This window comes from Salvelinus namaycush, chromosome 42 (genome assembly GCF_016432855.1).
Source record: "Salvelinus namaycush isolate Seneca chromosome 42, SaNama_1.0, whole genome shotgun sequence".
NCBI classification, from domain to species: domain Eukaryota; kingdom Metazoa; phylum Chordata; class Actinopteri; order Salmoniformes; family Salmonidae; genus Salvelinus; species Salvelinus namaycush.
In genome coordinates this window covers 968,835-982,288 of record NC_052348.1, presented here as the reverse complement: position 1 = coordinate 982,288, position 13,454 = coordinate 968,835, and the positions used below count along the sequence as shown (strand labels likewise).

Here is a 13,454-nt window from a genome sequence, read left to right as displayed (position 1 = left end):
CTACTTGAAAATCTATGGCAAGACCTGAAAATGGTTGTCTAGCAATGATCAACAACCAATTTGACAGAGGTTGAAGAACTTTGAAAAGAATAACGGACAAATGTTGCACAATCTAGGTGTGGAAAGCTCTTAGAGACTTACCAAGAAAGACTCACAGCTTTAATCGCTGCCAAAGGTGCTTCTACAAATTATTGACTCAGCGGTGTGAATACTTATGTAAACTGGATATTTCTGTATTTGATTTTCAATCAATTTGCAAAAATGTCTAAAACCATGTTTCCACTTTGTCATTATGGGGTATTGTGTGTAAATGGGTGAGAAAAACAAATATTTCATACATTTTGAATTCAGGCTGTAACACGTCAAAATGTGAATACTTACTGAAGGCACTGTAGTCATAAGATCTAGCCGAATGTAACTAATACATAGAATTCTATAGTAACTGTAGTATACTGTAGAATACTATACTACACACTGTACTACCCCTTGATCATGTGTAGTACTTAATATAGCATGTATTTAATTAGCATATACCCCTTCTCATTCTCCTAACCCATATCGCAATTTGTGCCAGCCATAAGTGAAAACCTACAGTACATGCCAAGTATAGACCCTACAGGTCATAGAAAAGAGCAGAAGCTCTGAACTATCCGTTCAGACCTCATTCCTGCCTACCTTCTGAGGGAGAAAGGCTCCACTTCTATGTCAAATATAATAAAACAAAAACACTATAGTAAATACTTCAATAATGTCTGCAGAAACACTATAGTAAATACTACAGTAATGTCTGCAGAAACATTATAGTAAATACTACAGTATAATACAGCATGCAAAAACACTACAGTATATACTACAGTTTTCTTTTACTACAGTATTTATACTAGTGTTAAATGTGAATACTACAGTATTCTACAGTATACTACAATAAATCAAGTACATTTTTATTTGTCACAAGCGCTGAATATACAGTAACAGCATAGACAACAGTCTATGACTTGGGTGGCTGGAGTCTTTAACAATTTTTAAGGCCTTTTTTGTGCCCTCTTCACGACTGTGAATTACAATTGATAAAATGCAATTGTGTTCGTTGTCCGTAGCTTATGCCTTCCCATACCAGAACCCCACTGCCACTGATTCCTCAGTGAAGAGCACAATTCTACATCGTGCCAGTGGCCATCGAAGGTGAGCATTTGCCTACTGAAGTCGGTTACGACGCCGAACTGCAGTCACGTCAAGACCCTTGTGAGGACGACGAGCACGCAGATGAGCTTCCCAGTGACAGTTTCTGACAGTCTGTGTAGAAATTATTTGGTTGTGCAAACCCACAGTTTCATAGCTGTCCGGGTGGCTGGTCTCAGCCGATCCCGCAGATGAAGAAGCCAGATGTGGAGGTCCTGGGTTGGCATGGTTACACATGGTCTGCGGCTGTGAGGCCGGTTGGAAATACTGCCAAATTCTTTAAAAAGACCTTGGAGGCGGCTTATGGTAGAGAAATTAACATTACATTCTCTGGCAACAGCGCTGGTGGACATTCCTGCATTTTAGAGTGGCCTTTTATTGTCCCCAGCACAAGGTGCACCTGTGTAATAATCATGCTGTTTAATCAGCTTCTTGATATGCCACACCTGTCAGATGGATTGATTATCTTGGCAAAGGAGAAATGCTCACTAACAGGGATGTAAACACATTTTTAGAGAAATACATGTTTTGTGCGTATGGATAATTTCTGAGATCTTTTATTTCAGCTTATGAAATATGGGACACAACACTTTACATGTTGCGTTTAGATTTTTGTTCAGTATAGAATGAGAGCCCCGAGAGAGGTGGAGGCTAATCACTGCGTGTTGAAAGCCATTCTGAGAGCACAAATGAAAAACATCACATCACAAAGAAACTGGCTCTAAATCACCAAGCCTATCGAGAGTTAAGAAAAGTGGGGATGTTCATTGGGAAAGGTAAGTCAGATCAGAGAAGGGAACACACAGAACAGGGAAACACAGTGAATTGAGATAAGCATCAAAACAGAGGTTTGAATCCGTCCCCTTTGTTCCAGTTAACAGGTGGTGACTGTCTAGCCCGGCTATGATGGAACACTGAGTTCTACTAACTGAGCCTCTAGTGTTGCTATCTAGAATTTTTGCTCGAATAACCCCTTTTTATGGCACCGTATAACCAGATTTGATTTTTTAAATATACTTTAATGCTCATCTAGGGACAAGCACTGGAAATGAGTGTGGGTTAAAGTGTGTGGCTGTTGTGTATTCAATGTGTCAATGGTGTCATTGTATCTGTCTTTATTCCAAATAACATTTTAAATTTAAATGACATTTCAAAATGGCTTCTTCAGTTTGATCAAAATGTTCAACTCTGACACAGAAAGCGGGCATTGGCCTAGGCCCTAGACAGATGAGGAAGGGACGCTGTTGAGGTTACCATAGAGATAACAGGAGGGGGAAGCAGAGAGGAACTGAAAAACACCTGGTGTTTCCTTGAGAGGGGAAAAACAAGGTGCCCAGGGCAATAGCTCAGAGCAAGACAAATACCCCAGGCCCTTGTACCCTGAGTAAGACTGATTATAGGTGACCCATGTGTGCGGTTTAAATTACAAGAGTGCTTAATGATACTACGCACCCTCTTAATAATAAAGTTGTTTTTGTATTGCCAAGGCCAATCCTAAACAGTTCAAAAATATTAACGTTCATCTAACTCACAGAGTAAATATGTAATATGAATCCTGAAGATGTGCTTTATTGAAACCTCAAACCTGATACGGTTTGTGTTTGAAGTATATCGTCACCGCGAGTTATACAGACTTTTTTACAAGTCTCATTATTCTCCTTCCGATGCATATTGCGGTTTGTAATCCGTCAGTGTTGTAGATTAAGACATTGCATTTTCCACTCCTGAACTTTACAGCGCTCTGACCTTTTCCATGTCCACGACAGTGCAGCGCACGAGGTGAAGAGGATAAAATGTTTCGGCGACCTCCTTTCAGAATCACATCAGAATCAGAATCACATTCCAATTCAAATCCGAGGAAGTTTTTTTTTTTGTGTGCAATAAGCATGGGGAAACGGAACCTTTTACAACAATCTAAGCTGTAACACATTCATAGACATGATTTAAGAAAACAGAACTGTAGAACTTAAAGTAGATCCAAACTTCCCACTCTTTTTTATTATCCTGCCCCTGCTCCCAAACAAATCAATCAAGCCTCCTCCAAGGCCCTTTCTGCTATAAGATGGCGTCACAAAATGTAGTTTTTCCCCGCTGGTCCCGATATCCACGGTAACGGGGGTGATACCAACCCACCCCCTTGACCAGACCCGGTGAGGGCAGCACCTTTTCTTTTCTTGGGCATTGTTCCCTTCACTTGAATGGATTGCCTTTAATTCATCTCAGCATGAGAAATGGCATACAAAGGCCAAGGAAGAGCAAGGGGTCTTGGGATTAAACCAACGCAGGCAGAGTTGCAAAGCCTGTACATGTAGCCTCGTAGGTTGAGGGGTCACAGAGCAACTAGTTGACTTCCGAACATCCACAATAACATTGGAATTGCTTTTGAAGAAGTTGTCATTTTCACTCTTGTTTTAAGACGATTGGGTAAACTGCAACATTCAACATTGTTGCCAAATGCAAACATACTGTACTGTATGTATACAGCAATGGATGTGTTTTCAGAGAGATTGGGCAGGTGTTTTAGTGGAAGAAATAGAGTTGTTTTTGTATGGTAATACTATTTTCACACAACACAATACCGTAAATCTTAGATGGGCTCGTGTAGTTTAGTAGACTTTACACAGTTTACAATAAATTCAAGGCAAGCCAACAAAATCCATTGATGGCATTTGGCAAACTTACATGATCAATTGGTGGCAAAGCTGAATCAATTAGAACGTTGAATAATCACTGTTAATTAATTCACATGTCCTTAATTGAATACAATTATGTCATGTTAAAGCCAAATACAAGCATATTGATTATTTTAACATATAGATATTTGGCAAAAATGTAACTACTTGTATTATTTTCTGACAACAAATAATGAATATACAATATGGTATGCTCACTCACACATGACATGAAATGTGCATTGTTAGCAAAAATACTAAGCTACAATATCTATATCCTGTGACATGTCCTATCCATAGAATTAGGAATCAGTGTTGGATGGAATGGCCTATGCTGTACCATTCACATAGTAGGCTACAACATGTTGTAAAATAACCCTAAAAACGAAGGAACGAATTTAGGCTGGCAAGTACATGAAGGCTAAAACAACCTTACGCGCAGACATCTATACAAAGAGCGAATAAACTTTACATAAGAATAACTGTTTAGAAGCACTGACTTCACAGTTGTAGTGAGTTACCTACTTAATTGCAGACTAAAAAAAGCAAACCATTTACTGATGAATCACTTACCGAGAGAGAGAGGAGGGTAAAATGCATACTAGGTCATCTGCACGGATAACGTTTCAGGTAGTTAGGCGTACTTTTCAGGGACAGAAAATATGTGTATTGTTATTATTTGGTTGTTAGAGCAGCGACCGTTTCCTCTGTTCGTTGCGGCTGCGTTGAGGGACGAGAATCTATTGAAGGGCGGCAGAGACGACAGCAGCAGCAGCCACCGGGCAGCAAAGCCAACGCATGCACAATCTCAAACGTGATTGGCTCAGGTACATGCGGTGTGAGGTACACACCGCCGGTGAGAAATGTTATTACAATTTGGTGCAACGCGTCTTGTTGCGGTTATTGATGTCTTATTACAATGTAATAAGCATATGTTGAACGGCAACATTTTGACACCATATTTGTTAGCTATACACTTTCGTTTTCCAAACTACGTATATGTAGTTTGCAAACAGGCCTCTGCAATTGTATTAGTCAGCTTTTCTTGAATATTTTTTTTTTTTCGCTACCTGTGGGCAAACATATTATAGGCTAGCTACTGATGTCTCTGAAGGTGACTATTTTGGTGGAGGCCACGAAGATGAAGGGAGTGCCTGGAGATTGGAGAGGAAGAGAGAGGACCTGAAGAGAAAGAGGATGGTGAGTAAGATAGTAGAGGATAGTACAGAAAGGTGACAGAGGCTTGGGAGCATTTAAGGTCAGGGGTAGAACATTTCTAGAACTATTAATCGTTAAATTCTGACCCTGACCCATTGGAAAGGGGAATATTTAAGATTAATAAAGTTGTTATTCAGTTTAGAGGGATTAACACAATGCTTAGCATATTTATGTGTTTTCTCTTTCTATAATACACATGATTTCCAGTGTTCTTGTTGTGCAAGGTATGGGTTGATGGACTTGATGCTGTATGTTATGGATTAAACTCATACTGTATCTGTTGATAGTGATTGACTCCAGACTGGTGTTTGAAGGACCAAGGACACTGATTTTTGTTGTATTCTGTGAAACACTGTGTGATTCTGTAGCAGCTGACAAAGTTTTTTTTAACTTCCTACAAGCCTCCCAGGCTGTTGTTTATAGGACATTTGGTGCTATGTGTTTAGGATATAAGGGCCTTCTCTGCTAAGGCCAAACTAGACGTTTTCTTTGCTTCTGTGCTGGGTGTGTCTCCCTGTTGCAACCTGTAATTAAAGATGATGATTCTGATTGATTTGACAGCTCTCCTTTTTGTTCACCTGGACATTTCCATTAGACCCCTCACCTTTGACCTGAAGATGAACCCTATCTCCCCTACTGTATGTCCTGGGTTTTTTTTGCTTCCCAATGACTATGGGCTGTCACTGGACCTCTGTTTGGTCCCTAAGGGTAAGCCACCTTGAAGGCTGGACCCCCAATTTTAAGTTCACAGGCAAAAGGTAGGCTACCCCATACATCCAATTATATACACTGCTCAAAAAAATAAAGGGAACACTAAAATAACACATCCTAGATCTGAATGAATGAAATATTCTTATTAAATACTTTTTTCTTTACATAGTTGAATGTGCTGACAACAAAATCACAGAAAAATGATCAATGGAAATCAAATTTATCAACCCATGGAGGTCTGGATTTGGAGTCACACTCAAAATTAAAGTGGAAAACCACACTACAGGCTGATCCAACCTTGATGTAATGTCCTTAAAACAAGTCAAAATGAGGCTCAGTAGTGTGTGTGGCCTCCACGTGCCTGTATGACCTCCCTACAACGCCTGGGCATGCCCCTGATGAGGTGGCGGATGGTCTCCTGAGGGATCTCCTCCCAGACCTGGACTAAAGCATCCGCCAACTCCTGGACAGTCTGTGGTACAACGTGGCGTTGGTGGATGGAGCGAGACATGATGTCCCAGATGTGCTCAATTTGATTCAGGTCTGGGGAACGGGCGGGCCAGTCCATAGCATCAATGCCTTCCTCTTGCAGGAACTGCTGACACACTCCAGCCACATGAGGTCTAGCATTGTCTTGCATTAGGAGGAACCCAGGGCCAACCGCACCAGCATATGGTCTCACAAGGGGTCTGAGGATCTCATCTCGGTACCTAATGGCAGTCAGGCTACCTCTGGCGAGCACATGGAGGGCTGTGCGGCCCCCCAAAGAAATGCCACCCCACACCATGACTGACCCACCGCCAAACCGGTCATGCTGGAGGATGTTGCAGGCAGCAGAACGTTCTCCACGGTGTCTCCAGACTCTGTCACGTCTGTCACATGTGCGTGTGAACCTGCTTTCATCTGTGAAGAGCACAGGGCGCCAGTGGCGAATTTGCCAATCTTGGGGTTCTCTGGCAAATGCCAAACGTCCTGCACGGTGTTGGGCTGTAAGCACAACCCCCACCTGTGGACGTCGGGCCCTCATACCACCCTCATGGAGTCTGTTTCTGACCGTTTGAGCAGACACATGCACATTTGTGGCCTGCTGGAGGTCATTTTGCAGGGCTCTGGCAGTGCTCCACCTGCTCCTCCTTGCACAAAGGCGGAGGTAGCGGTCCTGCTGCTGGGTTGTTGTCCTCCTACGGCCTCCTCCACGTCTCCTGATGTACTGGCCTGTCTCCTGGTAGCGCCTCCATGCTCTGGACACTACGCTGACAGACACAGCAAACCTTCTTGCCACAGCTCGCATTGATGTGCCATCCTGGATGAGCTGCACTACCTGAGCCACTTGTGTGGGTTGTAGACTCCGTCTCATGCTACCACTAGAGTGAAAGCACCGCCAGCATTCAAAAGTGACCAAAACATCAGCCAGGAAGCATAGGAACTGAGAAGTGGTCTGTGGTCACCACCTGCAGAACCACTCCTTTATTGGGGGTGTCTTGCTAATTGCCTATAATTTCCACCTTTTGTCTATTCCATTTGCACAACAGCATGTGAAATTTATTGTCAATCGGTGTGGCTTCCTAAGTGGACAGTTTGATTTCACAGAAGTGTGATTGACTTGGAGTTACATTGTGTTGTTTAAGTGTTCCCTTTATTTTTTTGAGCAGTGTAGAGAGAGAGAGAGAGACCGGTCTGAGTGTGTGTGAAGAAAAGAGATTAACACTGATAGGAAGGCAGGTAATAGGTTGTTATACTGTATGGACTGGTTTCCCAGACACAGATTAAGCGAAGTGAACAACATTTACACTTATTTGCTACTTCAAGATGAATGTCATGCAACGCTACAGATCCCATATCTAACGGCACTGACCAGCCCATAGTCTTAAAGCCCTAAATGCTGAATTATTGACGTGATAGTAAGCTTTCTGCTTATACTGTAACCATCTTAGATCAAATGAACTGCTACTACAGTATAAGGCGTTACAATTTCAGACCTGATTTTCCCATATGAAAAATGTATCAGCTCTTACAAAAATGTCCATGGATTATAATCCACATTTACTGTTGCTGCAGGATTGTTTTCCTGCTGTTGCAAACTGTCTCAAATCTTCATATCCGCCATATTTGAAATCATATGGCAGTGATAGACAATTTTCCAAGTCTCATAGCCTAGACAGAGGTTGATAAATAAATTAGAACCTACTGTCAAGGAGATTAATTAATAAACACATTAACTAGTTCTCAGTCCTTCCATGCAAGGACCCATTTCGAAATGAAATACATCCACTCTCCTCCCTCTTCCCTCGAGCTATATGTCTCTTGCTGAGGTGGCGGCTCAACTAGTTTGAGGATGAGCATATTATAATTTTACTCAACTAGAGATTTGGAACACTTATGTAAAGTGGAGAAGATGCATAAACTTGAATTGTCCTGAGACAGAACTGGATGACATTGTTATATGCATTAGTTGATGAAAAGTGTACCTGTAGCGGATTTCTTAATTCAATTACCCTTAAAAATTGGGCACACATGTTGAAGAAGTGATTTGCAACAAGTATACACAGGGATCTACAGTATACTTGGTACAAAAGTAATAAAAAACCTCACTGATTAGTTAATTATTTTTTTTAACCTTTACTCAGTGCAATTTAAAAAAAATCTAGACTTAGCAGACATAAATCAATGGTGACCATAAAACACCGGATACACATCAGCTGCTGGTGGTGTTGGTCTTAATGACAAATACCAATCAATTTCTATGACACCCTCTGGGAGGCAGACGTTTTGTGAGTGTGCTGTGTAATTGCTAAGTGAACCTTTTGCTAAATGGGCCTTTGACCCATGTGTTATAGCGGCACAAAATGTCAACACATACGTACACACACACATAATGTCGATTTAAAAAGTTGAAGTTTGATCCTACCGTTCACATAAGTCCCCCATAAAGACTTGGGGACACTTAGCCTAGCCATCAGGACAATGCGGTACTGGACGCTATGCTAATTCACTAATGCGCCTGGCTAGGCTAACTGATGACTGGTGGCTGTTGTGTAAATGGCTAATCCGATCGGTTTCCACATGCTTATTTGGGGCACATAAACCATTTAGAGCCCTTCCAGAATTCACCACTCTCTCAAGAGAGGGCCGTGTGGCCTGGGGTGACAGAGAGGGAAAGGGTGGGGGAGCGCCACTTTGTCACCGTCACTGTAGTGACAGATGTGTTGTTGGTGTCAAGGTTTTATGGTTACTGTTATTGGTGTTTAGTCCTGGGATGAGCTAGTATACGTGTTTGCGTCACACCTCGAGGCACACATGACTTCACGCTGGTGTTTAACATGCCAAACAGTTACACAGAATGGATCATTCTATATTACAGTAATATATCATCCAGGCAAACAAAGAACATATGCCATACAGACAAAGAGTCTATGCTTATGAATAATAGATCCGGTGAGTGAGCACTTAACACTGTTAATGTCTGATGACCACAAAAGGACTGTTTAAAACTGATAGGCTTTGACTTTCTGAAATTGTACAATCAAAAAAAGGACAAACAATAGAATATGAGGTTTGAAATAGTTAAACTGACCAGGAGTGAGAAAAGTTGAATTGCTGACAAATTGCCGAGCGACAGCAATTAATTAAGCACAAATCAGTTCCACAAGCACTTGCTTTTACTTTTGTAATGGCTTTGAGAAGACCGTCGTTAAACTTCACAACCATTCTGTTTTTTAACGAATCAGTTAGATCCTGTGACGCTTCAGACCTTTGGGTGTTGCAGGTAGGTGATTCTAAAATAAAACGCTTTCCACTTGGAAAAGCCTCAATTCAAAAGATGTGGAATTGGAATTGTTAAAAAACCACAAATATTCCACTCAGTTTTAAGATGTGCTTTAGTTATATACGAGATGCTTCCATAATGAATTATTCCCTTTATCAATAGAAAACAAGCTACGCCAATGTGCATTTGAGGTTTTCTTAAGAAAGGTGACACCAGAAAATGATTTCTTTATTTATATACTGTAGCTAAGCCTTCTCAATACCAGCCCCTGGTGGCAGCACCACATGAAGCTAAATCATCCAAATGAACACACACAAATCATACAAAGGCACCAAATGCAAAGACATTGTGAAAATATAAAATGCCTGCGCTCGATTATTGCAAACATACAAAAACACCAAAAGGAGCCATTTATGAAGAAAACATTTTATTATTCCCCCCCCCAAAAGACATTGCACAACATTCAGAAACCTGTTTTTGAACACCTGTTAAATCAGCATGAGAAAAATGCCCCATGGCTTCATTCATATACCCTATAATATATCGAAGGTAAAAGAGGAAATTACAAATATATATATTTATCTATGCTTACATCATGTCATTGAACAACAGATTGATGTACAATACACACACACTGTTGTACAGCAGGAACAGTACTGTAGGTACAAGTAGAAGACAGGAACCCCAGTGGGCAAAAGTGGTTGCAATAACGTCATTATCATGTCTTTTGTGAACATTATGGTCAGGTTCTAAAGGGAAGGTGTTTAGATATAATTTGACCAGATAACCAAAATATGGCGTCATGAAAAAGAGGTCTTCACCTGGTTGTCATCTGGCTATCTAACATTTCAACAACCAGAATATGACGTCATTATGAAATCCCATGCCATATTTTGCCCGCAGGGACGAGACAGCTGGCTAGAATAACTGTGGTCCTTTCGAAGGAAATAACTATAGTATTCAGAAAATAACTATTCAAAAGGTTACAAGCTTAGGAAAAGGATGCTGGTCTTTCCTATGTACAAAAAGTTTTTCAAGTCCACTTTCATTTAGGTTTCATCTCATATACACAGTTCATACACAAGTGTTTTTTGTTGTTTTCTCATAGTACATAAATGTGCGATATTATATACTTGAGAGGAGGATAACGTTTTAAAAAGTGACTGCAATTGGAAAGTCAAGGGAATCACCCTATTTCACTATAACTAGCATAGAGATTGTCGCTGTACAATACCAAGACTGAACTTCTGATTCCAAAATGCAAACATTTATGTTCTCGTTTAGCATATAGGTTAGTTTTAAAGCAGATAAGTCTCATTATTTAATTAGCAGCTAAATCGCTAGCTGTTTACTCGTATTTACCCCCCTTCTCAAATGCGGCAAAAAGGATTCTACTCACACAGCGAGGTAATAGTGAAATAGGACAATTGAGTGGTTTATGTTGGTTTGGAGTGTATGTAATGTAGGTATGTTTGGTCCATTCTTTATCCATCTACTGCTATGTGGTCCTGAAGCTGGCAGTGTGAGGGGTCTGTGTTTAGCTGAAACACCAGACAGAGCGAGAGAGTTGTACAGACATAAAACAAGGCACATCAAGTTCACGTGGTAAGGCTGGTCCTTCAATTTCTCTGGAATTACAAAACATTTCAATTCAATAATTAATATTGTCCATCATATACCCATGATTAAAGTCAAATACAAACACAAATGGTTAACACTACTTGAACATCATTACTGCAACATAATAGCACCGTAAACATGACATTGACGCGCGTTAGAAAATGCTCAGCGGCGCTATTCATTACAGTACAATGACAAACAGTGAAAACCAACCATCTAATCTACTGTATCGAATTCCAAGGTGGCGGTAATCCATTTCCTACAGTCATACACTGGGTATAACAGGTGTCACATCAAGCTTATGATACATCATGTCAATTTAATGATGCCTCTCATTAGTGTTACTTCATCAATGGGTGGCCAGACTTTTACAAAAAGTGGAGATAAATTATCCAACTGGATGCAGAGCCAAATAGACGACGGCCATTTTGTCCCAAAATGTCTCTGCGGTATCGAGCTACAACATTAATAAGCTGGAGTAAAAAGGCCATACACTTTTCAAAATGTATTTAACATCTCCGTGCTTCTCACTAGATTTGTCAAATCAACCCCAAAAAGTGAATTTCCAATGATTCGAAAAGAACTGCAAGAGTTCCAAGTAAAAAAGAAGGGAACGAGAGAAAAAGAGAGATTGCCACTTCACGATTAGAACAAAGGTCAATGGATTTCCTTGTACAGGAAGAACAAGAGCATAGTAGAAAACAGAACTTACAGTTTATCAACCAAGAGATGGACAAATATTTTTGTGTTTTAATTAATTCTTTGTCTTAGTGTTGCTTTGCCTAAAAACCTTTTACAATCCTGAAGAAAAGTGTGAGGAACTGAGGCAGACAGAGAGCGGAGAGCGTTTCCTGTTATTTCACAATAATTCGGGAGCCTCTCCAGACCAAACCACAGTGGATTTTTTGGGAGGGGTGGGTCGGTTGATTAGTGCTCCTCCAGCCAAGATGGTGTATCCCCGCCGGGCATTTTCAACTTGATGTGGAACTGCTTGAGCGTCTGATCCAGCTGCTGCTGGTTTCCTGCATAGTATGCCGCGATGGCATTGTGGAAGAGGATCAGCTGGTTGTGCAACACTTTCACCTGGGAAAGGGGTCGGAAGGAGGAGAAAGAACAGAAAGAGGACATGAGCACTCACACCAGAGTAAACAAACACATACTCGCATTCAATGCCTGTTGAAGAACTGTGTAATGGACAGGTTTGTTTTGATTCAGCAAATATCCCAGCAGTCTTTTCAAACAGCAACACAGGTCAGTTTTAGATTTGGCCAACCTGGTCTCAGAGCATTTTGTATTATTCTGTACGTAAATCAGAGACACTCCATTTAATATGACATGTCACGTACGGTATGTATTAATTTGTGGCTGTCCATTACCCATTTCGTATGATATGTTACGCATTACAATTTTCGTTTTTACCTTAAGTAACCATACCAAACGTAATTTATCTTACAATTTGAGTGTCCCGGATTTGATTTTACTATGTTAGGTCTAGTCAATGAGACCAGGCTGACTTGGCAGTAATGATGAATATTTTTCTGAAAATGTATCAAGTTTTAATAGCGGGAATAATTCATATTTATTCAGAGAATCCCAGGAAATACTGCAAAAATTGAAGGTGCACATTTAAAACCAAGATATGGTCACTGTGCCAGGGTTCTCCCTAAATAAGAGGGGCTCTGCTACGCCACTACGTAAGAGCATGCGCAGACCAGCTGGCTGGTGTGTTTACAGACATATTCAATCAATCCTTATCCCAGTCTGCTGTGCAACTGGGTACTGGACTTCCTGACGGGCCGCCCCCAGGTGGTGAGGGTAGGTAACAACATCTCCACTCCGCTGATCCTCAACACTGGGGCCCCACAAGGGTGCGTTCTGAGCCCTCTCCTGTTCACCCACGACTGCGTGGCCATGCACGCCTCCAACTCAATCATCAAGTTTGCAGACGACACTACAGTGGTAGGCTTGATTACCAACAACAACGAGACGGCCTACAGGGAGGAGGTGAGAGCCCTCGGAGTGTGGTGTCAGGAAAATAACCTCTCACTCAACGTCAACAAAACAAAGGAGATGATCGTGGACTTCAGGAAACAGCAGAGGGAGCACCCCCCCCTATCCACATCGACGGGACAGTAGTGTAGAAGGTGGAAAGTTTTAAGTTCCTCGGCGTACACATCACGGACAAAATGAAATGGTCAACCCACACAGACAGCGTGGTGAAGGCGCAACAGCGCCTCTTCAACCTCAGGAGGCTGAAGAAATTCGGCTTGTCACCAAAAGCACTCACA

General features: G+C 41.3%; 1 protein-coding gene across 3 annotated transcripts in view; it reads right to left on the bottom strand.

Annotated features, from left to right (window-relative positions):
• Positions 1-11,143: 11,143 nt before the first annotated feature.
• LOC120035013 (arfaptin-1-like) overlaps positions 11,144-13,454 on the bottom strand; it is a 45,041-nt gene continuing 42,730 nt past the window's right edge. For all 3 annotated transcript variants that reach the window (XM_038981754.1, XM_038981756.1, XM_038981757.1), the window contains one exon: positions 11,144-12,249. In XM_038981754.1, the coding sequence (XP_038837682.1) occupies positions 12,094-12,249 (156 nt within the window). In that variant the 3' untranslated portion in view covers positions 11,144-12,093. The remainder of the gene's footprint in view (positions 12,250-13,454) is intronic.